The sequence below is a fragment of the Propithecus coquereli genome, unplaced genomic scaffold, assembly GCF_000956105.1.
Source record: "Propithecus coquereli isolate 6110/MARCELLA unplaced genomic scaffold, Pcoq_1.0 Scaffold63, whole genome shotgun sequence".
Lineage (NCBI taxonomy): Eukaryota > Metazoa > Chordata > Mammalia > Primates > Indriidae > Propithecus > Propithecus coquereli.
This window is the reverse complement of record NW_012152285.1, coordinates 2,839,307-2,867,149: the sequence shown is the minus strand read 5'-3', so window position 1 is coordinate 2,867,149 and position 27,843 is coordinate 2,839,307. Positions and strand designations below refer to the sequence as shown.

General features: G+C 39.2%; 1 protein-coding gene across 4 annotated transcripts in view; it reads left to right on the top strand.

Moving 5' to 3' along the window:
- Positions 1–27,843, top strand: part of SGMS1 (sphingomyelin synthase 1) — a 278,456-nt gene that overhangs the window by 225,832 nt on the left and 24,781 nt on the right. For all 4 annotated transcript variants that reach the window (XM_012659756.1, XM_012659757.1, XM_012659758.1 and 1 more), the window contains one exon: positions 11,438–12,290. In XM_012659756.1, coding sequence (XP_012515210.1) covers positions 11,668–12,290 — 623 coding nt within the window. In that variant the 5' untranslated portion in view covers positions 11,438–11,667. The remainder of the gene's footprint in view (positions 1–11,437; positions 12,291–27,843) is intronic.

Genomic DNA, 27,843 nt, shown 5'->3' with positions numbered 1-27,843 from the left:
TCAGTCATTGTTTTTGGACACTTGATGAACTCTGTCATTCTGGCAATTTGTGTCCCCTTTAGTTCTGAGAAGTTTTCTTGAATGATTTTTTTTTTATTATTTTTAGATTTAAAAGATTTTAAAATCTTTGACTTTTTCTGTGCTGTTTCTTGAGCTCCCACTATTCAGATATTGAAGTTCTAGATTACTTTTTTATTATTCTTTTCTCTCAGTTTTCCATCTTTGGTTCTACATCTGAATTTTTTTTCAATTTTATTTTCTCTTGTTTCTATTGAATTTTCCATATTTACCGTGAATTTCTAGGAGGTTTGTTTTTAAAATGTCCTTTTTTTGTACCATTTTTGTTGTTGGATACCTTACCTCTGAGAACATTAGTAATAGTTTTCCTTAATATTACCATTTCCCTACTTAGTCTGTTTCCTCCAAGTTCTTGTTTCTTTGTTTTGATCTTTGGCTTTTATATTTATTGAGTGTTTCTTCAAATGTCTAGTGATTTTTTTTTTTTTTAGTTGTCCATTCATACTTTAAAATAGGCACTACTGTAAAGCCTTGGGAAGCTCTTAGCATGAGGGGAACTGGTTTATATGGGTTTCAGTGCAAGGTGATCAGTGTCCTTATGTGTTTTTTTCTTAAAATTATTGAGGTTTCCAGAAAAAAAAATTATCTGATCATTTACCTGGAGGTTATCCTGGATGCCTAATGAGGTAAAGGGTGAGGGCAGATCCTACTTAATCTGTTTGCAGTTTTTACTTAATCCCTTGTTTCTAGCATGTTACCCCTGCTTTTAACTGTGTTTGGTGTCCCCTGTTCTAAAGGCTCTTCATTTTTCCTTCCCAGAGAACAAATTTCCTGTCTTCTTTAGGGCGGGGGTTGGGCGAGGCAGTTGCCAGCTGTGCAAAGTGAGAATCTAGAGATAACTTTTTCAATGGTCTTTCAACCTAGTCCTTCTATTTTTAGCTCCACTTTCACAGCCTTTTCCAAGGTACTTGATGCCACAAGTCCTCATACTTTTAAGGCTTCTGTTGTATGCGTCAAATTGCTTCTTGTCTCTTTCCCTTTTGCTGGCTTAGGGCTCTGTTGTCTTAGGCCTGTAGGTCGGTTACCACTAATTCATCTGCTTACCAGAGCCCTAAATTGTGTGCTGTTTTCCCCTCTGCTCTTCTGCTCTCTTTGCCTTTTTTACTTTCTTATCCTTTTTTTTTTTTTTTTTTAATCTCTCCACTACCATTTCAGAGGAGTTTTTGGAGGCAAAGAAGGAGGAATGTATATATTTAGTTAGATATCTTTTTGAAATCCGGTTCATCTTTTAATTGACTGGATCCTATTTTCTATTCCCCTTTTTGCCCCCAAAAAGAAGATATGGGTGCTGGATTGTTTGAGATCTTTGAGGTTTGAAAAAACTTTTCAATTGTCTTTACATTTACATAGTCTGTATTTTTGCTGATTTCTCTTCCTCTTTTGACCTGCCTTTAGCCTTTTCTCTCTCCCCTTCCTCCTGAGGTACCAGAGGGTCACAGAGGAGAGAAACTAGCCTTTCCCTCTATCTTCTTTAAACACACCTTTTTCTTTGTTTAAATCATATCTTGTTCTTTCATTATGGTTTCAGTTGTTTGTTTCATCTCTTTAGTACACTCACTTCACAGTCTCTTTCAACCTGTTTTATTTTCTCAAATTTATGGTTTGGTAAACTTCCTGTTTGTTGCACCTGCCAAATCTCCCTCATGGTGAATCATTTCTTCATGCGATGTATAATTTTCAATTATTTACTCATCTTCAGCAGAATTACTTTTTCCATGAGAGTCTTGTGAACCCTTGTTTGTTGAGGGGCCTCCAAGGAGCTATTTTACATTTATTCCTCTTTTGTATTTACACTAATATCTTAGTTTGGTACTCTCAGACCACACAGGCAGTGTAAATTTGGACTCTGTATCATTGTGTGCCAATTTCATGGGTCCAGATTTTCTGGTCTTGCAGTGATCCTTGCTTTATTCAAGGTCTCAGTTCCAGCCGCTGCCCAGACTGGGCTCTTAAGACCCTCCCTAACCCCTAGATGTGAGAGTCCAAATCTGTACCCCTCTGGGCTATAAGTGTTAGTGTGTGTCTTTCCACTCTGGCTTTGAGATGATTATTCTTTTGATACATGGGAAGTTCCTTTTCTTTATTTTGAAACCGATTATGCTATTAAAATTTCAGCTGTTATATTTTATGTAGATTTTTATACACTTGATGTATAAAGAAGACACATATCACTGGGTCCATGTTCTGCATAAGCCATTTCCTTTGCATTCTCATTTAGTCATATAGTCAATAAACATCTATTAAATGTGCACTATGTATTAGGCCCTGAGATTGCAATGCAAGTGCGACTGGGCTTTTGGAAGGTGGTAACCATGAAAGAATGAGGGTGTAAGGTGGGAAGAATATTCCAGACAAAAAGAACAACTTGTGAGGTGTATGCTATGACTGATTTGTGAGGAAATCTACCGAACCACTGGAGTATGGGTATAACACAGGCCCAGGGCTTATAGGGGAAGGCTGAAAGGTCAGGGTAAAGAAATAGGCTGTGTGATGGAAGGCCTGTGGTGGGGCGAAGCCAGGGAGTCTGGACATCATCCTGAGAGCTGTGGGAGCCACCAGAGGCCTTGAACATCAAGTGGGGAGATCAGACTATGCCCTGGAAAGGCCCATCTGAAAGCAGTATGGCAGGGCGTTGCAGCAGAGCCAGGCTGGAGGCAGAAACTAAGGCAGAAGCAAATGGGGATAGGAAAAGGGGAACAGATTTGAGAGAACCTTCAAGGTAGGATCTCTGGGAATTTGTGGTGGGCTAGACATAATGGATGAGAGAACGATGACGTTGCAAAGAGGCAATCCCATGGGCCAGGTTCACCCTGCATGTATTTTGTTTGGTTCGTTTTGCCATTAACAAAAATTGAACTCTAACTGCATTGGGTATGAATTGCCCTATCCTGTTTGCCACAGTCCTTGCCATTTCATATTCTCTGCAACCCAGGTTGACTTTATATGCCTGGTCCCTGAAGGCATGTGAAGTTGAGGGCATGGTCGAATGACTTCCTTGGAAAGCCTTTTAAATTTACACTTGCTTATCCCGGAGGTATGAGGAGAGACCACGGCATGGAGGGTAGGGTGACCGCATTCCTCTCCTCCGACGCTGGCTCTGCCACCATCCCCAGCCTCCAGTTGCCACCCCCATACCCATCCCAGTGCCTCGAGTGAACACTATTGGATTTTCTGCAGGAAAGGGAGCAAAAGAAGAAGGATCTAATCTTCTTCCCCAGATGCTTTGAAAAGCTGTTTTTATGCACCTACTAAATTCCATGTCAGATTTCTAAACTTTCTTATAGCTTTATAGGAATACATGATTACTTCGACTTCATAGATGAGTAAACTGAGACAGTTTAAGTAAGCTGGGCACTGCCAGTATGCCCTAGAATACGGCATTGAAGTTTCTTAAAAACAGAAGATAGTAAATCATTGTCCCCATCCTTTTCCTAATCCATCTGAGTTTTTTTTAACAGTCCTAATTTATGATGGATACCAAAGTGCACATAATGTTTTTATTCCAAATAAATGAGCAGTAAATTAGAAGGATTTGGGCTCTCATTTTAAAGAGAATGGGGAGAAAGGAAAGGAATGGAGTGTTGTATGATAGAAATGAAGAGCCTAGGTTAGCCTTTCCCAGGCTTCTCGGGCAGATGAAATCAGCACAGCGCACATCGGCTCGGGTGAGAGCTAATGGAATCTGGAAACATTGAGTATGTCCTACATTCTTGAGTGCTGCTACAGTGAATCTGTGTCCAAGCTCCGCAGATTAACCAGGCAAATGTTAAAATAGCCTCGCTGGTTCATACTCAGGCAGTTAATCAGTTGAGTGGGACTAGATTATCTCTGGAGTTTCTGGTAATTGAGTTCTAAGAATGAATTCCCATGGGAAAACCGTAGTGATTACTTGTCAGTAGAGCTATGTAAAGGTTTCCTTATTGTAATGACAGCAGGTGGAGTTTTCACATGGTCCTTTCTATTTTGCAGTAGCCTAGGTGGCTAGATATTGAAGAAAACCTAGGTGCTAGAACAGTTGGAATTCTGGTGGTTTGTTGTTGTTTTCTTCCTGGAATGATGGGAAACATCTGAGACTGGAATTTCCTTATGCACTTGGGTTTGAATTTCAGCTTCCTCTTTATTGGCGGTTTGGCTCACATTCCTGAACCATTATGTTTTGGGAATATGAAGAATTTGGGAACTTAATTATATATAGAAGGCAAAGGTTCCAATTATTTAGAGAAATCTGCAGGCTCATTTCATGTTTTTAAAGAAAGCTAATGTAAGAAGCAGCATTTATTTTTAATTTTACAATGCAGTCTACATGTTTGAAAACATAGCATATGCTTGAAAGAAAAACAACCCTTTTCCCCTTCTAAACACAAGTAATATATGTTTATCAGAGAAATCAGAAAATACTGAAAAAATGAAACAGAAGTTATAATTCTGTTACACAAAGGTAAGAATTATGAAGTTGATGTATACCATCTAGACTTTTTTCCTGTGGATATTTGTAACACATGTGTTTACAAAAATTATATCATTCTGTTTTGTAAACTGTTTATTTACATGGCAAAACTATAAATATAAATATCACTATAGATATAGAAATATCGATACAGTACAATTTTTAGTGGAAGCTTAATATTCTGTTGTATAATGTATTTAATCAATTTCCACTGTAGAATTTTTAGATTGTTTCTACTTTTTTGCTGTAATAAATGATTTTTTGGATTTTCCGATCACTAAATATTTACAAACATTCCATCATGAAATGACTCAAATGAATGGCCAGGGTAGGGGAATGCAGAATTAGCTGATGTTGCTGGTGGAAGGACTCTCTGTGAAAGGAATAAAACAGTTTTCTGTGTCACACCTTTAGAGAACACCTAGCAACATGATTTATGGTATGTAGTTGACATGGCTGGTTTCTTTGTCATTGTGTCATATCTATTTTGTCTACCAAATATTGTCTCTTCTAGAACATTGAAAGCTGCTATATTGGAATGCGTCATTCTGGGGTGGAGGCATAGAAAGAGAGGCTATCAATTGGGTTCGTTACCACAGGCAGCTATTGAGAAGGAATATATTTCAGATATTGTGAAATCTAAGTTTATTAAATAAAGTGTGGAAGAGACCAGAAGATGTCATTAAATGAGGCTCCTCTACAGCCTAATGTCTAACAGCCTAAGTGGATGAAAAGGCAAATATGTACACTTCAGCAGGCCCTTCCTCTCATATCTAAGCAAAGTAGGTCAACACACACTTAGGTGAAGGGCCCGTTTCATAAGGGATGGTTTCATTTGCTCAGAGTTGGACTGTGGAATTGTGAGCACTGCAGGTAATAGCAATTTAAAATAAAGGACAATTTAAAGGTTAAGGCATCAAAAGTAATCTTCTAAAATTTCCTCAACTGTAGATTGAAATAAATATGTAGATCTTTCAGCTGAAACTATGTTCTTGTTATCTAACCATTTTTGTTCTTCAAATATATACAATTTTATGAACTTTGCGTATTTAACTCAACCCTTCAAATGCTAAATTAAAAAAATCTACCGCTTATTAGATTGGTTTGGGGAAAAGCATTGAGGAGCTATCCAAATTAGAGAAGAATTAAACACCTATCTCATGAGTATTTCATTGGGCTGCACTGCCTTAAAAGGTCAATTAGATAGTATTGACTTTCATGGAAAGCTCTTGTAGATTTAAAGGACTTTTTCTGAACTTGAAGTTTTTCCAAAAAGCCAGTCTGTTTCATAATAAACTAATATCAATTCTTGATTTGTATAAATATTTTTCCCCTTATAAACACGAGTAATAAGTGTTCATCAGAGAAATTAGAAAATACTGAAAACTCAGTTTGAAGTTATAAAGTTTGGATTCAATGCTACCTGCCCACCAAATTTTGATCTTGCATTAACTTGGTAATAAGCTATTAAAGTAAAATCATGAATATACTCCATGTTACTTTTGCTTTTGTTTTTAGAGATTTGATATGTGAAACAGAAAGTGTAGTTCACTATATAAGACTAATTATGTATGTGCTACTTCCTACTTTCGTTTGTCATTATCAGCATTCAGAGACATCTGAAACCCTATAGGTTCTTGTTAGTCTCTTTGCTGACATGCCAGCTTGTTTGTTCAATCTTGGGTCCATCATGTCTTAAAAAAATCATAACAATTCAATTCTTAATTTCATGGCACTTATTTAAAAAGTCTATTGAATCTTCAAGGAAAGAATAAATTACATTCAGTATAATAATTTCTTACATTTTTATATATTGCTTTGGAAAGCAAATGGAATGAGCAGATGGAATAAATTATTTCGTAATATGAAATAGTACCTAGTACCAGGAAACTGAGGTACTAGGGTTGGAGCACAAGTCAGGGATAGAATATTAGAACGTGGATTTTCTGAGCAATTGCTCCATGTCTAGTTGTATCGTGCATTTTGTGATATTCTAATTCTTAAAGTTGTATCTGGTGAATACTTCATATGGTAGATTTTTGATAATACAACCCTGTCTTATTTTTAAACAATGTCAGGTGGCAAGATAATAGATTCTTTTTGAGGAAGGGTAAACAAATGTTCATAAATGATTTACTTAGTGATTTTGCTTAATTAATGTTTTTCATTACCAGAATAATTACTTTAACTCATTTTTCTGTTTTAGAGACCTGCCTGGCTTTGATAATTAACTATAAATAGTTTATACAGTGTCATGGCGTATTATCTGATGGCTTTTATAATATTAAAGACTAAAATATCTATTTTAAGAATTGGAGCCAAATTTAATTTAGCAGATTTATTTTTTACTAAGTTCAGGCCAGATAGAAAATCCTGCTGTGTTTAGAAACTATAATGAATATGTACTGTTGTTCTTGCCTTTTATCCTAATGGACACCACTGTGTTTTAAAAAGATTTTTTAGACTATCCTTAATACATTATCAAATCAGTGAGGCCATTGAATATTTTGCAGAGAGAAGCCTGAAAAGCATCCTGGGTCTCAATCTAGCCCCAAGGCCAACTTTTTGCTATATATGAAGTTTTAGACCAATCACAGTCTCACCAAACTTTAGTTATTTCCAAAAATTACAGACGAATGAGAGTTTAAGCATCTCTTCCGTCTCATGAATTTTGTAATATTTTGGGGTAATGAATTTATATGCAGTTTTTACTCTATTATTTCTTCCCAGTTCTGAGAAATAAGTCTAATAATTTGGGCTGCATGTTATTTTTTTTTAACATTCTCCCAATAATGGATTCCAGATAGCTTTTCCAGGTGATGGTGGTAGTTTGTTTTCTGATCCCAGGCTCACATACAGTCTTTTGGGCCTAGATGTGAAAACACTTTGCCTTTCCCTTTTCAAAAACACCACAATATATTCTAAATTGAGTGTGTGAATCCTAGGGAAAGTAACTCTCATCTTTCCCTCTACCCCTGGGCTCTAGGGTCTCTGAGTAAGTCTCCATCTTTTAGCAGTGGCCTTTGAAACACTGAGTAGCTGTCCAACAATTCACTTTCATAGCTGTGAGCTTTTCCCCTTTTGCACGATTGCAGCATCAGCTGCAGGAAAACAATATGCCTGCTGTTAGTTTCAAGCTTCAAAACTTGTTTGAAAAATAAAGATTTATTTCCTCACGAAATTTGGAAGGTTAGCTTTACTCATGTGTGTCAGAATTATGGGGCTTTAAAAATGTCATTTGGAAGTGGCAGCTTTGGTAAATATTTATGAAATGTCACCATGGGCCCAGCTGGGCATTAGAAAAGAAGTAGGATATTAAAAAAGACCAGGGCATACTTCTTGGAGTAATTAATAGCTTGTATTATTTTTACATGATTGGATCCTCACAGCAGTAGGAGCCTGTGTGGAGATAGACATGGTAGTTGTTAATGCCATTTTCCAGAGGAAACTGAGGCTTGGCAAGGTTGAAGGACTTTGTCAAGAAGGGAAGTAGCCGAGCTGGGTCTCAAATGCAGGCTCGTCAACTCACATGGCTAGTGCTCTTTCTACACACCAGGCAATACAAGACTGTTAAATTATATTGTGTGTCACAGAGATTCATGGTGTGAGGAATTCAGGTAGAAATTCAAAGAATTGCAAAGTGGAGTGGCCAGGTAAGGCTTTGCAGAGGAGGACCTTAAAGACTAAGGGAAGAATCTGGACTGTTGAAGAGGAGTGGTGGACAATTCCAAGTTGATGGGAAGCACAGGGTTCTCTTAAGGAGGGAATGATTTTTTTTGTCCCGGTTAATTAATGAAAGCCATTAATTTTTTTTTTGCCATCCCTTCAAGAGTCTCTCTGGCTCTCAGAAACTACCTGCTGGGCTTGCCTTTGCAAGATTAGTGTTCCTTCATTTAGGTGAATGCTTATATTAAATTTTCTTCTACCATTTGATTTTTTTTTTTTTTTTCTGTTTTAAGGTTTATTATCTCTTAAGAGGAGATGATGTGACTGTTTCTCCCATCAGAGAGAAGTGAAATAACACCTTGGCCTTGGTCTGGTCTCTATGGTTCTGAGGGGGTTTCCCATCCTGGCCGACTTCCTGGGTTGGGCAAGGGGGAAAATGCAGAACTTAGATGAAAAGGCTGTGGTCATTTCCCTTGAGCCTGAACACTCGGTTGAGGACTTTTCTTAAGAGTCCTCATAACCACTTCAAGATGTTGAGGGTTCTGTTGGCTGTTGTCCTACTTCAGCTGAGGAGTATTTGAGGAGAGGCCTTGGATCTGATGCCATGGAGATCCCCTCTCCTGCACAACCTCTTGCCAGAACTCCCATTCGGCGTGTGTGTCTTCTCAACACTCTCTGGGCAGTACTGGTGGCAATTGAAATTCCTCTGCAGTGGTTTTTAAGTGGTCAGAGATTCACTTTGGTTTTATATTTCTTTCTGGAGAATGCCTGTCTTTTTCTTCTTGCCCATCCAAATCGTTTTAAAGCAGTTTTCAATATTGGTGACATTTTTAGGAGGTTTGTTTTCCATTAAACCATCTATATGTTGCTAGATCTAAGAAATATTTCTGAAGATATTGAGCAGGTATTGATTGAGCACCTTCTGAGGTTGTAGTTCTTCCGCACTGACTCGTGGGCTTTGGAGGGGGTGGTCTAGACAGACACTTAATCACGAGAGGGTGTGATACGGACGGTGCACGGAATGCAGATGTTCAGAAAAGGGAATGCCCTGTTCTTTTGCAGGGTCTGGAATATCTTTTAAAGCTATTATTGCCATTTGACTGGTTATCATTTGGACTAGAAAACTGGGAACAGACCATCTTCATTCCATCCTCATTCCCGAGACAGATTTTGGGGTTCAGTAGAGATGAATCCAGTAGAAAAAAGGGCAGGGAGTAGGACAGCCTTGATGAAGTCAATTTGAGAAATCCTGGTAGTAGTTTTTTTACTGGAAGACTGTCTTGAGCTTTTAACATCCTGGTGTGTACTGCTGTCCCCAGGAGAGAGATTATAGTGTGCAGTTCCTAGGCTTATTTGCCTACAGAGTTTTTTTTTTAAAGCATGAAACATTTTATCAGATTATTATTCTATAGAAACTTACTTAGGGAAACAGTATCATCAGTAATTTTCAGCTCTTAAACCCCCAGATCTGTGCAAGCTTTTTGCAATTAACACAACATTCATCATTTGAGGAAAAAAATAGTCCATTGGTGGGGCTTTTTCCTAGTGAGAGATAGTGGACAGTGGCTTTTGGATATGATAGACAGTTTGAGAAGGGAAAAAAAAAAGGATATGGACGCCAACAGAGACCCTTTGAAAATCACTGCTTTTTGAGCTAGGTTATATTTTGTCAACTTTCATATCTGGTTTCTTAGTTACGTACTGACAACAACCCTATGAAAGAAATACTTCATTATCATCATCCCATTTTATAGGTGAGTAAGCTGAAGCTCACATAATGGGTTATGTATACATGGGCGATGCTGAGAGTGGAACTGTGCTCTGCGTTGTGCCGAAGGCCATGCTTCATTAACTATGATGCTTTTTTTTAGTATTAGGTCTTTTGTTTTTAAGTTTTCTTTTTATTTTAAATGCTCATTATAAAAGTAATATGTGCCTATTAAAGAAAAATAGATGGGAGAAAAATAGGAAATACCCCCAGAACTATCAAGTATAGCTTCAGTTAATATGTCCTATATTTCTTTCCACTTGTTTTATGCAGTGTTGTATAGGTTGAATATTCCTTACCCCAAATGCTTGGGACCAAAAGTGTTTTGGATTTCAGATACTTTTTTCCCCCCATATTTTGGAATATCTTTTTTCTCTTGCCTCCATAATTCATCCGGTTGAGCACCCCTAATCCAAAAATCTAAAATCCTAAATGCTCCAACGACCGTTTTCTTTGCATGTCATGTTGGCGTTCAAAAAGTTTTGGATGTTGGAGCATCTTGGATTTTGGATTTTTGGATTAGAGATGCTCTGCCTGTATTAGTTAGCCATGATTGTGCTTATAATATATACATTATTTATATATATTTATAAATTTATGAAATTTTGAATCCTGCCTTAGAATCTTCCTTACAGATATGCCTTTTGTTTATCGTCATATAGTTGGCCAAATATTTTAATAAATAAATACGCTGAACTAGGACTCAGAAACTTGTAACTCTTCTATACAGGCTGCCATTTGACTGTGGGCAAGTTCCTTGACCTTTCTAAATCTCAGATTCTTCACTTACAAATGAAGGAATTTGATCAGATTCTTTATTTTCAAACTATGGGGTTCCACAGAACCCCGGGGGCTGGGAATAGAAGGATCAACAGTAGGCCAGAGCTTGGCTCTTCACTCCATCTGTGCTTCCACCCAGGCAGCTGCATTTCTAACTCTTTCATACATTTGGGGCTTAAGCACATTTGGAAAAGGGGCTTTACTGATTTTTTGGTACAAGACTCTATTATACCAGGTGATCTTGAAGCTCAGCACTTCTATGATCTTCTATGCTATTAAGTTGTTGTGTATTATGTATATTTTTAAACATTCTTCACCAGATAGAATAGTAGATTAAAAAAATTTGCCATATTCTTTCAAATTGTCTTAGGAAGCCTATAAAGACAAAGAGAATCATTGGTCTATATTTGAGCAATGTCCAAAGCACTGTTGAATTATTTCTTAGAAAATGCACCGTTGGCAATCCTGTAAAACATGTCTCCTTCAACCTTATCCATTTTCAGATACGGAGTAATTCTCTGTCACGGAACACTAATAACCAGGGAATCAGTGGTCCCTGTAATAAATACACGTTTGAAAACTGTAGAGTTCACCAGTAACTGGTTTTCCATTTTCCTTGTGCGTGTCAAGGCTTTGCTTTTTGAGGGAGTTGATTTGGAAGTCCCAGTATCTTGATCTTTTTTCTCTTGCCTCCACAGAAGGAAGAATCCCATTCAAAAATGAGGTGAATTAATGCTCGGGCACTCAGGAACCCCGGAGAGCTGCATGAGGTGTTTAAAAACTTCCTTGACCATCTTGCCAAACAAGTCACTGCTCATGAGGCCCGGCAGGATGAGTGAGCCAAGGAGAGACAGCACCCTGCCCTGTAGGAACGGCGGCTGCTGACCTGCTGAGAGCGAGCTCGGCCTGCCTGTTGTCTGCCAGCACCATGAAGGAAGTGTTGTATTGGTCACCCAAGAAGGTGGCAGACTGGCTGCTGGAGAACGCTATGCCAGAGTACTGTGAGCCTCTGGAACATTTCACAGGCAGGGACTTGATCAGCCTCACCCAAGAAGATTTCAAAAAACCCCCCTTGTGCAGAGTCTCCTCTGACAACGGGCAGCGGCTCCTAGACATGATAGAGACCCTGAAAATGGAACACCACATGGAAGCACACAAGAATGGCCATGCCAACGGGCACCTCAGCATCGGCATAGACGTCCCCACACCCGACGGCAGCTTCAGCATCAAGATGAAACCCAACGGAATGCCAAATGGATATAGGAAGGAGATGATAAAGATCCCCATGCCAGAGCCAGAGCGCTCCCAGTACCCTATGGAGTGGGGCAAGACTTTTCTGGCCTTTCTTTATGCACTTTCCTGTTTTGTTCTCACCACAGTGATGATCTCGGTCGTCCATGAACGAGTACCTCCTAAGGAGGTGCAGCCTCCACTACCGGACACATTTTTTGACCATTTTAACCGGGTGCAGTGGGCCTTTTCTATTTGTGAAATTAACGGCATGATCCTTGTAGGACTCTGGTTAATTCAGTGGCTGCTCTTAAAATACAAGTAAGTAAAGTAAAAGTTCTAAGATTCAATGATTGTGGGGTTTGCACTCCTGACATCTAATTATCATTTAGAAATGAGATTTATCAAGTAGTTGGAATCAACACATACTAATTCCTTTTTTATTTCTTTTTTAACCATGTGCCCTGCTGAACTAACTCACTCTCTGGCAGCTTTAAGCAAATGCTGTGTTTGTTGCTTGTTTTGTACAAGATTCATACAGAATGATGACTAGGATGGAATGTTAGAGATGATGTTCTGTTTTCACTTAACAAGAAGGAATATCCTCAGATGTCTTCCTCTGATGTCTTCAGAGTACAGGCTATTGAACAACAGATTAACCACCTAGTTTTGGTTGGTTAATTAACCCATTAAATAAATTGTTGACACTTGGCCTCTAAGCACTATGAATTGCTATATAGTGTTTCCCACACGGAGTCAGACATCTGGAACCTTAGCAATATGTATTTAAAGATGTTTCACACATAAAATTCAGAATGGCTTGGGTTGTGGAGAAAAGGTTACCCTCGGGGTAGGTGGGACTTGGATGAGCCTGAATGAATTCCCACCTTCTAGTGTGTGGCACTTAAAGCAGTATGCGGCTATCCCATTCGACTTTCCTAAGGTTTTAAGTAGTCACCTCCCGTTTAGTTTCTGGTGGATCCAAAGTGGCTTTCACATCCCAAGCTCTAAACTCAGCATGGAACCCCTCAGGCAGGCTATTTACTTGGGTCACCCGCAGCCAATAAACACCTACATTCCCCTTTCATTGGTGTCTGATTTTCCCTTTCTTGGAACATCTTTATGGCTTCCACGCATGGGGGTTGGAGCAGGGTTTGTTATGGAGCTGAGTTTCTCTCGGATGGACTGTATTTCATGACCCACAGTGTGGTTGAGTATTAAGGAAATCATCTTAAATCAAGAAAACAAAATGTAGACTTGAGAGTTCATGCTGAACTTTCTTGGACAGAAATGATGGTTTTTTTCCTGTTACGTTTTATAAGAACTGTGTTTTTTTTTAACTTTCTACATTAGTATCTGCAAATGGAAATAAAAGCAGTTCCTGACTCTTTTCCAGGGAAGGACTGTCTTAACTAGTGTAAAGGAAGTCATTTAACTGGCCAGTGTTTGTTTAGGGCTGGTTTGACAATCCTAGAGTTCAAGCTAACTTTGAAATAGAATTGATGGTCTGGGCTGTATTTGATTTGGTGAAGGACTTTTTTTGTTGCTTTAGTTTTAAAAGGCTAAGCAGACAGGAATAGGCTTTATAAATATGAGATGCTCAGAATTTATTATATACTTTCATTCTTTTGGCTACTGAACCTCAGTCCTGCTTTTGATTTTTTTTTTTTTTTTTTTGAGACAGGGTGTCACTCTGTTTCCCTGGCTAGAGTACAGTGACATCATCATAGCTCACTGCAATCTCAAACTTCTGAGCTCAAGCAGTCCTCCTGCCTCAGCCTCCTGAGCAACTGGGACTACAGGTGTGCGCCACCATGCCTGGCTAATTTTTCTATTTTTTTGTAGAGACAGGATCTCGTTCTTGCTCAGGCTTGTGTTGAATTCCTGAGCTCAAGCAGTTCTTCCACCTCAGCCTGCCAAAGTGCTAGGATTACAGGCATGAGCCACCATTCCCAGCCTTTTTGACTTTTAAACTTTTTTTCCTAAAAACCCATTGGGAAAAAATGCAGTACTTTACCTTTACAAAGGCAAGGTCAGCTCAAATTTTGCTTCCTGGTTTTTCTTGATGTTTGTTGTTTTGTTTCTGTGAGTTTTCTGGTTTTTCATCAAAATTCTTACATGCAAGCAAATAATTTACTGCCCCAGCATATAATTTTGAGTAAGTCATAACATGGATAAATCCAAATCTTTCACAGAACTGTTACTTTTAAGTAATTTTATTCGTGTTCTAAGAGAGTGTCCTAACTGTATATTTGTATATTTTTCCTAGCAAGGAATTTTCCTCAAATCTGTTTATTTTTAAGCTTTCTAATTTTGTATTTTCCTGGTACTTATTTCCAATACTATAGTCATTTATACATTTAAATTATTCAACAGCAGTAAAATTGTTGATTTGTGTCTTGGACAAAATTAACCTAGTATTAGCATGCAGGCAGTCATGACCTAACATGCTGGTGTGGGCAAATCCTGAAATATTAGGAGCCTTGTTTTTATCACAAATAAAACAGGCCTCTCAGTCTAGATTATTTCTGTTGTCCTATACAACTGTGTTTTATTTGATTCTAACATTATTGGATAAACTAATTATGTTTGAATTTTATTAGCTTCAGACTGTTTTTATCCAGAATGCATCCAACTAAGGATTCTTTAAAGTCCTCTCTGATTTCCAACTCTGATGGATAGGAATGTGGGAAATGGAAGCAGACTGTTGTCTGATAACCCTAAGCATCTTCCTACCCTGTTACTCTGCTGGGATTTATCCCTGGCTTCCCATCTCTCTCCTTGTGACGTCTCGTCAGCATCTGTGGCCTACTAGGCATGTAAGAGGTAGGAAGAAGGATACAGATGACATGTCAAGCAGTGAGTGTGGATGAACTACCTTTCCCTGGCTCTCATAAAGAAAAGAAAATCTTTTGTAGTGTCAGAGAGACCCCTTGTTTCTAGTTAATTGGTTATTGTGGTGTAGCCATTGTATTTATCTGGCATTTTGGAGAAAGGGATCCTTCTGGTTATGGGATTATTCTGTTTAACAGAGAGTTAATCTCTCCCTCTTTCTGTGTTTAACTCTTCTGAGTCTTGACCTTTCTACGACCTCCATAGGAGCTTTGCCACTAAGGATCCCATGTTACACAGCTCCTCAGAATTAAGCCTGTTTGGACAGTAATTTCCAATGGGGCATTTTACTTTGATTCTAAGAGGCCTGGAGCCCTTAAAAAAAACATCAGCCAATCCCTTCTCACTTCAGCCTCTTCTACATTTTAGAGGAGAACCAGAGGATGGAACTGTAGAGATGGCTTACTGAGAAATGAGATCACTGGAATTTGGCCAGGATCGCCTAAGAACAAATACCTTAACCAATGTTTGAGGTGCTGGAAAACCTTGATGCTGAATTTGTGACGTTGTGACATTTGGTTTTATCCCTGTGTTGTATATAATTGTCCTTCACTGTCAAACATAGGTTTTGATTTTTTGTACTTAAATTTACTTTTTCCCCTCCTTTCATTCTTAATATCTCCCCCTCATGCCTGTATGTATATGTTTATATATACATATATCCACATGGGATTTCCATGACATTTTGAAGTGGAAAGCAACAATAATACCTGTCCTTGAGAACTTTTTTTGGTTTTTAAAATTGTAAATAATGTTGTCTCCCATTTAGAATTGGACTTTCAAGCCACTGACTAGGAAAAATTCCTGGGAAATCTCTACATTTGTGTCAGACTTCACTGCAAAACAGGTATCCCTTGTTTTAAGAAAGCATGATAAAGAATATATTAAACTTACAGATTTGATAAAGCCTGAAGACTTAAAGACTATTCGTGCATGGCTAAATCATGGCTAACAAGGTGGCACCTATGTGTGATACGTGTGGCTCAGCTCTATTGGACGTTATAAACACCTGACAGTGAAAGCCAAGTAAGGGGACTGTAGAGTTTCCAAGTCAGCAGAGAAATCATTATGACTTAGTATGATGATCACAGGTACCTCAGGCTCAATTTGTCTAAAACTGGATTTATCTTTTTCCACCAACTTGTTCTTCCTCTTGTCTGGCCAGTGTCATTTCCTAGAAACCTAGAACTCCTCATTTCCTTTAATCCAGATAGTCACTAAGTTCTGTCAGTTCTGTCAGTTTTAATTTTAAATTAGATACATCTCTTCTTTCCCTTCCTGTTTAGTACTCCATAGCGCGTGCTCAGATGGAGAAACAACTCCGTTAGCTTTAGGTCCTTCATAATCCACTCCCAATCTGACCTGCCTTGTCTCTAGCTATTCCACGGTTTTCCTCCAACACTTTAAGCTCATCTCACACTACATTCTGGTAGTTGTGTATGTGTCTCTCTTTTTTTTTTTTTTTTTTTTTTAGCATATTATGGGGGTACAGATGTTTAGGTTACGTGTCTCTTTTGATTTTTAAGTTCCTCAAAGGAAAAACTAGATCCTATTCATCTTTATATCCCAGTGCCTGGCACAGAGTCTGGCATATATAAAGTGCTCATTTAAAAGTCATCCATTCATTCATTCTATTCATATTTATTGAGCAACCTACTAAGTGCTGGGTACTTACAAACCCTGGGGATGCTGCAACGAGCAGAGGACCCTGATGCTCTTATGAACCTTATATTTGGCCAGGTTAAGGCAGTCAGTAAACAAATAAATATATGTCAGCTAGTACGAGGGAAATGGAGAAAAATAAAGCAGTATAAAGGGCTAGCAAGTGTTGGAGTTAGTGGGGAGGGGTGGTATTTTAGATGGAATGATTGGAGAGGGCCTCTAATGAGATGACAGTTGAGAAGACACCTGAGTCAAATAAGAGAGATTGCATACAAGTGTTTGGGGAAGAGCAGTTCGGGCAGGAGACACAGCAAGTGCAAAGTTTTGAGGCTTAACTGAGGAACAGTCAAAGGCCTGGGTGGCTGAATGAGTTGGGGAGAGCCCTGGTACAGGAGGTCAGTGAGGTCTAGGCCGTGGATGAAGAGTTCGGGTTTTATTCCAAGTGCGGTATTAAGTCATTAGGGGAGAATAGTAAGAACAGACTAGCATTTTAAAAGAGTGTCCATGGCTGCAGTGTAGAGACTTAGGGAAGCAGAAGTTGAAGCAAGGGGCCTGGTTAGGACACCATTGCAGTAAGTAGTCCAAGGAGAAGATGGTCATGACTTAGACTCAGGTCACATTTGTGCAATGAATAAATTTTGTGCTGGGTCGTAGGAAGGGCCGAACTCTTTCTAGAAGCTGCGGCCTCTATTACATTTAGAGCTGCTTGTCTTTTATAGCTACAGGGCTGGCTTCTGTTGCAGTGTCTTTCTCATACAAGGTTTTCGGGTCTCTCTGTGAATCCCTGATTTGTATATGGACTCTAATAGAAAAATAACATTCAGTAATTTGGGGGAATCATAGAAATTTGCTTGACTGTATTTTACTTCAGAGCAAAGTCAAGTCACGTGTATATCCTGATATGTGTTTTCTACCCTAGTTTCTTTTGGGGCAGACATTTACCTAAAAGTAGTTTAAGTCAGTTCGGTGGGGGAGGGGCGGATTGTGAAAATGTGAATTAAATGTTGCAGGATATATTGGTCCACTGGTGGTGGAAAGATTTGAAGAAAAAAGACAAGGAGCCATTGGACAGTTGGGATGTGGGGTGGAATTGAGAGAGCTTAGTGGTAGATATATTTGGGGGATGGGATAGGACATTCTAGCATAAACCGTTGCATAGATTTATGGAGAGACTGGTGAGATGGAAATGGTCACTGAGTAGGTTCTTTGAAAATTGATCCCATGCTGAAAGGGAGGGAACTAGAGGAGGGAATTGGTGACAACAGATCTTGCTTAGGACCTGCCATGACGTCTCTGTTTAGAACTATTTCTAGGAGCTTTGTTGATCCTGCAGGAAGGAATAGATGCAGTTTTCCAGTGTGGCTTTTCTGAGATTATACTCTGACAATACTGGGATGGATTTTTAGATGTTTACCAGTATAATGTATTTTATGTTCAGAGATAACTTTGGGAAAGACTTATTTTAACCTTTGATAAAGCCTGTGGTTTTGGCAACCTTAATTATTGGCTGGGTATCTGCCAACATAAGAAAGTTTATCTATAGCATTTCTCTTCTGTGATTGGAATCTAATTTCCAAAGATACAACCTTTGTGCTGATTGGCAACTGCTCTGTCAGATGCTAGTTTGATCAGTTTTAGTTTGTGTTTTATCCAGTAGACTCGACTCTCCACTAACATCTGTCATTTTACCCTATTTTAATTCCATCAGTGTTTCTTTGCACATTAAGTTGATTGGATCAAAATACTTACTCTTTCCTCTTCTATTCCCCAAGTACTTTATGACCACAGATACTGTCAACATTTTTTTTTATTGTTTTTATGTCTTTGATGGTTGTGATTAAGTTCTTAAAAGCACTTGATAGAGAGCATTTGATATGAATCAAGTCTCTCTGGGTTCCTATTCAATAGAAATTTATTTTCTAAGTTTCAGAAGAGCCTTTTCTTAAGGTGATTTCATTTTATTATAAATTAGCCTTATGCTGTAGACCACAAGGGTAGTCTCTGATGGAACTTCAGAATGTCTTTATGTTCATTTATTTACCAAGAATTGTTGGAGACTGTGTGCTGGGGATACAGCAGCTAGCAAAACAGTTGCATGGGGGTTATATTCTGGGGAATGTTTGGTCTCACAGTGACATCTCAGTTTTTGAAAGTGTTTTGTCCAGACTCCGTTCATGTATAAAACTCATAAAGACAGAATTCTCTCATGTTACTGCAGCTTTTTTCGACAGCACTCCCATTATTTAATTGGCTGATAAGTTGTCATATTCCTGTCCAGCGGTTAAGCAAGATAAGAGTTCAGGGATTGTCTCTTCCCCCCCTCTCTCTTCCCCCTACGTATGTAGCTGCATCAATTATGTGCTTACTCAGAGTCTGTTTTATTCTGTTTTTCTTCTTCATCCACATTGTCAAAAATCATTATCACCCTATTCAAGAGACAGATTCCAAACCAGAGGACGTTTGAGTAACAAGAATTTTGTATGTGCATTGTGTCATTGATGCAATCAACCCTTAAAATAACTAGTTTTATTCTTCTCCCTCAGTAACAATAACTGAGGCTCGGAGAAGCTATTGACTTGCCCAGCATCCCACAATGGCATATTTTGGGGATTGAAGGCTCTTCAGTATAAATCCAGTCTAGAAATTTCCCAGTATAATAGGCACCTGTCCTCTGGAAATGTATTTTCTCAGCAGATATAGTGGCATAGATTCCATGTGCATGGGACAGGTAGAATAAAAATAGATCAGGTCAGTTTTTTAATAATAAGGTTTGTGTGTTACGTTCCATCTGGGAGACGCGTGTGTGCCCCAGGGTGATCCTGCCAACCCTGATAGTTGTCATGTCTTGCTTCTCCCCTGTAGGTTGTGGGATATGTACTTAGCTCTGTCCTTGCTGACTGCTGTCCTGGACCCTCCAAGGATTGGCATGGGCCCTATTCACCACCAGCCCGGGACATTCCCTTTGCCGCCAACGTCAATCAGTTTCTCCACTAAAGGCCACTGACCTGGGGTGCCCCACTTAATTCTTTTTGTTTCTAGCAACTTTTCTTTCCTCCCTGTGATTCCAACCTATCATCTATCTAGGCTCAGAGCCTCAGGCTGAGATCCTGTTTTCTTTTTTTTTTTTTTTTTTTTTTTTGAGACAAAGTCTCACTCTGTTGCCTGGGCTAGAAGTGCCATGGCATCAGCCTAGCTCACAGCAACCTCAAACTCCTGAGCTCAAGCAATCCTACTGCGTCAGCCTCCCGAGTAGCTGGGACTACAGGCATGTACCACCATGCCTGGCTAATTTTTTTCTATATACTTTTAGTTGTCTGGCTAATCTCTTTCTATTTTTAGTAGAGACGGGGTCTCGCTCTTGCTCAGGATGGTCTTGAACTTCTGAGCTCAAGCGATCCTCCCACCTTGGCCTCCCAGAGTGTTAGGATTACAGGCATGAGCCACCGTGCCCGGCCGAGATCCTGTTTTGTTTCCTTTCCTGGGAACTTTCCCTGTCCCCTTCTCTTACCAGATCACCTGAACCTCCTAGCCTTTTGCAGGCCTCTACTTTGCCGCCTCTTTCTTCTTTTCATTTTTTTCTTCCACCCCACATCTGGTCACTCTGTAAATCTGACCCTTCTCACCATCTCTGTTGTTGCCATAAGTCTAACCACTGTCATCTCTTACCTGGGTTATTACTGGTTTTTGCTTCTGTTAAGTCTGCAGTCCCAACTCCTGGGCTGTGGACCGGTAGCAGTCTGTGGCCTGTTAGGCATCAGGCTGCACAGTGGAGGTGAGCCATGGGTGAGCAGCAAAGCTTCATCTGTATTTACAGTTGCTCCCCATCGCTGATATCACTGCATAAGCTCCGCCTCTTGTCAGATTAGCATTGGCATGAGATTCTCATGGGAGCAGAAACCCTACTGTAATCTATGCATGTGAGGGATCTAGGTTGCGCTCTCCTTATGAGATTGTAATGCCTGATCTGAGGTGGAGCTGAGGCGGTGATGCTGGTGCTGGAGAACAGCTGCAAATGCAGATTATCGTGAGCAGAGACGTTTGACTGCATAATAAATATAATGTGCTTCAATCATCCTGAAACCATCCCCCTGTAGCCTCCCCCTGGAAAAATCGTCTTTCATGAAACAGGTCCCTGGTGCCAAAAAGGTTGGGGACCACTGTGTTGAGTGATTTGTCCACTTGACAAAGTGAGTCAGCATATATCACTATTCTCCCGCCTCATAGAGTGGCAAAGCCGGTGTCTTCCTTCATGGTGACCAGGGAGTCCCTCGCAGACCTCATTGCCACATGCACTCTGCTCCCTGACCCCCTTGATTATTGACAAACAGCAACACACACTAGCTTCTGTGCTCTTCTCCCACAGATATCCTCATGGTTGACCCCTCATGCACAGGTAGACCTGCTCTGACCAACTTAAATTGTCACCTCTCTTCTCCCAATGACACTCTGCCTTACTTTTACCCTTTAGTACTTATCTCACATGCTCTATAGTTTACTTATTTATTTACTTGTTTGTTTTCTGCCTCTTCTACTAGAACATAAGCACCACGAGGCAGGCTTTTTGTCTATTCTGTTTACTACTGTATTCCCTGTACTTAGAACAATGCCTAGCATTGTTAGCCACTGCCAGCGATGTATTTGTTTACTATATTTTTGGAAACCATCTATAAAATGACAGTGTTTTACTTTTAAGGGTAATCCATTAGCCCTAGAGCAAACATTAATTGGTCAGTTCCACTAACTATGACTGAACAAGCCCCTAAGAATGTGATTCAGGGTGGGTAAGTTTTGATGAAGGGAAGGAATGAGGAGAGACCTGGGTGTGTTCGTGTGTGTATATATACACATTTGCACTATATGTATGCATATACATAGCTGTGGTCTATGTATATATACAGTCATATAGTTATATCACACATATATGTATGTGTGTGTATATATAAATATATATATGATTTTTGTTGATAGCCTAAAATACCAACAAAGAAATGTAACTCCTTTGTTTGCACAGTTTTATGTAGCAGTTTCTGGAGGATTCTTGATTTTAATTCTTTATAACTAACTCAAGTAGATTGTATTGACTTTTTTTTCCACATTTTAATAGGGGAATATTTTCCCTTTACTTTGTTATAATCTGTATTTAAATCAGGAAATGATATTTTTTAAAAAGGCAGGTAGAGCAGAAGCAGTTTTATAATGTGATCTCTTCTTTGTAAATTCCCCAAACAAGTAGGGATCATTTCCTGAACTTAACTATTGCATTATCTTGCAGATTTTTTACACAGGGCTTAGAAAAAGAATTTTTTTTTAACTTGACTGTTTCACTAGTGGAAAGAATGGCTAATTCAAAGTCTTAAGACCTGAGTTTTGGTGGTGGGGGGGGCATTAAGGTACCTGAGGCTGTGATGGGGGAAGCCCTCCAGGGCAGCAAGGAGACAGGGAGAAGAGAGACAGAGGAAAGCAGAACTCACAGAGCCAGTCTCCGGGGGAGTTACCATCCTAGTTGGAGGAATGGAGCAATCTCAGCTCCAGTAAATGAAAATGTGAATGCAGAAAGGATACAGAGTGCAGGGATAGTGAGCATCAGGGAAGATTACTCCTGGCAAATATATGAAAGGGTTTTAAAGGACAAATGTCTGTAGAAAGAAGTAGGAAAGGACTATTGGAGGGAGTAAGAAGGAAAGCTCTGAAGCGCAGAAATGCATCCTCCTGCCAGGACTGCCAGTCATATTACAGGTGCCATGTTAAGTCTCCCTGGAACTAAAAGACAAGTAAACACAACCCTTCTTGAGAGCTTCTTCTAATAGAGGGGATAAGACTTCACCGCTGTTGGTAGTGGTGATAGTAATAGTCTCACTATTAAAGATAACACACGATAGAAACAACATTCTAAAGCGATTGGAAGGATGAAGTAGCTCCGTCCAGTTGGGGACATCAGGAAGGCTTGTGGTGGATGATAGGATTACAGCAGACAGGATAATGGGAGAGCCCAGGGAACAAGATTGGCAGTCAAAAGCAAGAAACAGGTTGTGTTTAGGGACAATAAGTGGCTCCCCTTTGCCCAGATCGCTGAGGTTCATGTTTGCAAGGGAAGACTGAGGAAGTGTCATGTCGAAGAAAGTTGAAGGGCCTCGTGAGCAATTGTCACAGTTCAGGGAATTCAGGGGCCAGTAGCAAGGAATTAAAGGGAGGAAGACAGATTTTGGAATCTCTTTGGAGTTAGCTTTATGTGGGGGTGGGGAACATTGTTGGGAGGGCTGTGAAGAAATTAAAATAGAAGGGTGGGGTGGAGAGGAGCAGGGACTTCTCTAAAGCAGGTGATCTACCTGAGAGACGACCCCAGATGCAGTATCAGTGGCAGGCAGAGAGAATGGCCAGCACAGAGATCTCCCTAAGGCAGGAGGGACTTTGCAAGGTGTGTTCCGAGAGCACTAGGGCATGGGGTGAAGGTGGAGTCCTAGAGAATGGTGGGAGGCAGGAGAGAGGCCGCAGATCTAGGGCATCAGGGTCTTAGGAAAGGATTTGGATTTTATTCAAACTACATTTGACAGCCATTGGAAGGCTTTGAAAGACATACTCTGTTTAACTGTTTCAAAAAAGATGATTCTGGCTGCTCTATGCAGAATGGATTTGAGGGAAGTGCCTCAGTCCGTTCGAGCTGCTATAATAAAATGCCGTAGACTGGGTATTTTATAAAGAGTAGAAATTTATTTCTCACCATTCTGGAGGCTGGAAGTCCAAGATCAAGGCATAGGCTTATCGGTATCTGGTAAGGGCCGACTTCCTGGTTCATAGATGGTGCCTTCTAGTTCCATCCTCACATGGTGGAAGGGTGTGCCAGCACTCTGGGGTCTCTCTTACTAATATAAGGGCACAAAGCCCAAACCTGAAGGCTCTTCCCTCGTGACCTAATCACTGGTGATTAGGCTTCAGCATATGGATTTGGGGGGGACGTAAACATTCATTCAGATCATAGCAGGAGGCAAGAATATTAGGGACAACAGAAGGTAATTGTGGAGATTCAGGTGAGATGAAGAGTTCAGAAGTGGATGCCATTTCAGGGTGGCTGATTAAACATACAGGGAAGGCAGGTAATAAGCAAATCTGACTGGCACAGACTGCAAACAGTCATGAAAAATGGACGCATTTAATTTGGATATCTGTATGATGCTAGAAGGATTTTTTTCAGCACTTTAATAACTAATGCAGTTATCATTAAATTATTTTTAAAATGTTTATTTTGTGGACTTCTGGTCAGTGAAATACTAACTTAGTGAAAAGTTTAAGTAGATTTTGAAATGTAAATGAAATGTGATAGGATGTTGCCTCATCTGCAGGCACTCAAAATTGGGATTTCTTACACAATCTGCAGCAATTTCCTGAATATTTTTGTCTTATGTAATATATTTATATTTCCACTTAAACTCTCTGAACCTCAGTTTTCCCATCTGTAAAATAAAGATCATAGCCATACATCGCCAAGTTGGCACGGAGCTTGGCATATAGGAGAATCCTGGCAAAACAGTTGCTGCTGTTAGTACCATGCCAGAAGAAATAAACACCTCAATAGAAACTTTTTTTTTTTGATAGTGTGGTAGTTGGCTCTAAATAAAATTACTTTATTTTTCCAACCTCTGATATTAAGAAAAAAATGACTATTCTGGTACCCATTCTTGGTACTATTTCATAACCTTTCCATTTTTTTTTCTAACCCATTTCTGTGACTCATAAGAAAACGATGAACTTTCCCTCCTTTTGCTGGTGAGGATGCTACTTTCCAAGGAAATTAATTGAGATATTCAAGGTCACCAAATGAGTCTTCGTTAAAGGTGCAGCTAGCATCAAAGTGAAGATACTGCTCAGTGACGTGTTGTCAACATTTCAGTGCCGGAATCACTAATCAGGGCCCCGAATCATGCGCTGGCCTCCGTGACTACTCCAGAGGGTTGGGTCTCCCTGAGTCTGTGTCACAGCTCCATGTGCGTTCCCTTGTTTACTGATGCTTAGTTTTGAATGGTTGCTTAGTTCCACTGCTGTGCGTCAGGGCCTGTTTGTTTCTGAAAGCTAACAGCTTCCAGAGAGAGCTCCGAGACCAGGTCTGAGCACTGAAAGAGTTGTCTGTGTCTTCCTGCTGTGGATTAATTGAGAGAGACAACTTGTGGGAAACACGAAGAACTTTCTGGTATTTTAATTTTACTTTCCAGTTTATTGATTTCCTTCTGTCACCATTTTCCTTTAGAATTTTAGATCGTCCTGCCAAATGCCAAAAACATTGTAGTTTTGCTTTTTTAAGCCTGATTTTGATAGTATGTAATCAAGTTCTGAGTGCTTTTTCCTTTTTAAAAAGGGATATTAAAAAGTTTAATAAAGCCACCATTATGTTAATGGACATAACATACTATTCTAGCACATCTTAATAATTATCTATAAAATGTTAACACTTTTATTCCTGTTTCCTTATAATCAAATCGAACAGGTACATTTCTCTGTTCTCTCAGAAAAAGTGGTAATGAGACCAGTGCTCAAACACTTGGGAGAAAAATAGATAACTGTGACCAAATACAAGTCTCTGAGATGAAGGTCATCGCAAAGTGTGAGCAGATGGAAACTGGCTTCTTTTGACTAGAAAAGAGAGGTGTATCCCATGTGCAAAGAACACCATTGTGATTTTGAAAATTATATTATGCATCTTATTGTTGACATCTGCTTAGTTGCTAGCAATATCTCAACATTTCTTCTGCGTTTATTTTTTAAAAACACATCTCAAACTTTTATGCCTTTAAGTAAATAAGAATTCTAAATGCGTGTGATTCTTTGATTAAAGAAATGAATGCCAGAAGTGCATACAATTCTTTGAAACACTTTTATACTCTGCTTTTCAAAGGTCGTGTTAGGAAATCCCTGTTTAACAGTATACACTGAAGACATTCTAAGCTTAATTTCAAAAAGATTAAATGCTAAAGATCATAATCTGTCACAGGATCAGTTTAAAATTAAAAAAAATACATGCTAAAGATCAGAAAATTCTTAAAAACAACCACTTCTAACTTGTCACCTTATTCTTAACATTGACAAATTCATATGAATTACTTCACTTGACTTTTTCACTGCAAGTCAAATAGTAAATGTGAATGAACCTTAAATGTTTTAATTAAAAGTAAATTTAAGGATTCAGCTTTTCTCATCTTTTATTATTTTTTCATATACCTCATTCCCAGATAATTCTGAAATAATTTCATTGATACTCACATGTGACTCATGTTTGACATATGGAAATAGTTACTGGGGGGACGTGTGTGTATCTTTTGTATACTGTGAAATAATCAGGCAAAGTGATTTTAAGATAGTAATCTTTTTCTTCCACTGAAGAGTTCAACAGATCTAGATTTGGGAGTTTTAGGCGTGTTGTCGAAATTGCAAGGAGGTTTCAGTCTATGTCCGGCTGCTCATCGCACAAAGATCCAATTATCAAGACAATGAGGGCTTTTAAAGGAGGGGCCACAGGCCTTGGGGCAGGTCATAGGTAATACAACTAACAAGGTGTTACTTACATTGAGGGTAGCTTGTGGAGGATGGTGAATCTTGGCTTCAGGAAGCCTGCCCCTGCCCGGGGCCTTCAGAATCTGAGCTCCTTTGTCTTGCAGAAAATCTACCATTTCAGGGAAATAAATCAAAAAGTCAAGTAGTGAGTTAAGGGAGAGGATTATATAGGGTCATTGACATTTGTTCAATGGGGAGGTGGTTACAGGTGTTTTTTTGTATAGTCCCAGTGAAATTGCCAGTAATTTGTTTGAGCAGGATGGCTAGAATGGGTATTTTCTTTTTAAGAAAGATGATCATGGTACCTTACAATGTAAAATTCACTTGGGTATTTCTCTTTTGGTATTCTTGGCAAAGACATTTATAGGCCAGTATTTTTCTCTGGTATTGTCCTTCTTTATATTGCTTAATTATACTGTGCTTTTTATTATACTGAAATTAGAGACATATACCTCTGAAGGCAGCTTTATGCTAAATAAATTCTTATCTTTGGAGGTGACATACACAGCTTAACTAACAGAAAATAAGCAAAGATGGCTACTATGGTAATAATTCTGACCCAGTTTCGGAAATCTAGGTAAGAAGACACCCAGATTCTACTCATAAAACCTAAGTAACTTGCGTGGACTTTGCAGGTATGAATGAAATGCTAATGTAGTTACATGGGTTTTTTTTTTTAATTAATTTTTAATCACACAGGCAACTTATCTTTTTGTTCCTCTTGTTAAAACAAAAGTTACAAATGCTACATATTCTCCTCTGACTACCATACCTCAGCAGGCATTCCCATCCTGCATAAAAATAGAGCTACACTGTATGATTATAGAGTGATTGAGCATTCAGTATTTTAAGAGGAAAGCCTGTCCACAGTTTCTAAATTTCTTTGTTAAATTAACTTAAGTCATCCTAGATAAAGGAAAACCTGAACTCTGTTCAAAGTTGAAGAAGGGGAGACCCCAGGACCATGCTTCTGGCCTGTGGTAGAAGAGGAGAGAAGTAGAGAGGGAAGGAACGTTCTTGTCCAAGAATACACTAAGATTTAATGAGGTTAAATTGTACAAACTTACGTGGATTTTTTTTTTTTTTTTTTTTTTAAGAGACAGAGTGTCACTCTGTTGCCCAGGCTGGAGTTCAGTGGCACAATCATAGCTCACTATAATCTCGAACTCCTGGGCTCAAGTGATCCTCCTGTCTCAGCCTCCCAGGTAGCTAGGAATACAGGCATGTGCCAGCATGCCCAGCTAATTTTTAAATTTTTTGTAGAGACGAGGTCTTGCTATGTTGCCCAGGCTGGTCTTGAACTCTTGGCCTCAAGCAGTCCTCCTGCCTTGGCCTCCCAAAGCACTGGAGTTACAGGCATGAGCCACTGTGCCTGGCCATTATGTGGAATTTGATCTTAGGAAAAGTTATCAAACTCAATATATTAATACATATGTGTATATGCATTTTGATTATTATACACATGTACGTATAGCAGATAATTTCAACATATGTAATATCAAGTAATTGTGTTTACCCACTAATAAAAACTATTTCTAATTCTTGCTTATATTTTTATTCATCTACATACCTGTACAATTGATGGCTACCATTTGTGCCTACTATATGGTAGGGATTCTTCATACATTATTTCTAATGTTATTATCTCTATTTTACTAATTAGGAAATCGAGACTCAGAGAAGTAAATAGTCTCTCCCGAGGCCACTCAGGAATCAGGGAGTGGGGCGGGGTTGGATGCTGTCTTTCAGATTGGTATTTTCCTTGGCATATGTTGCCTCA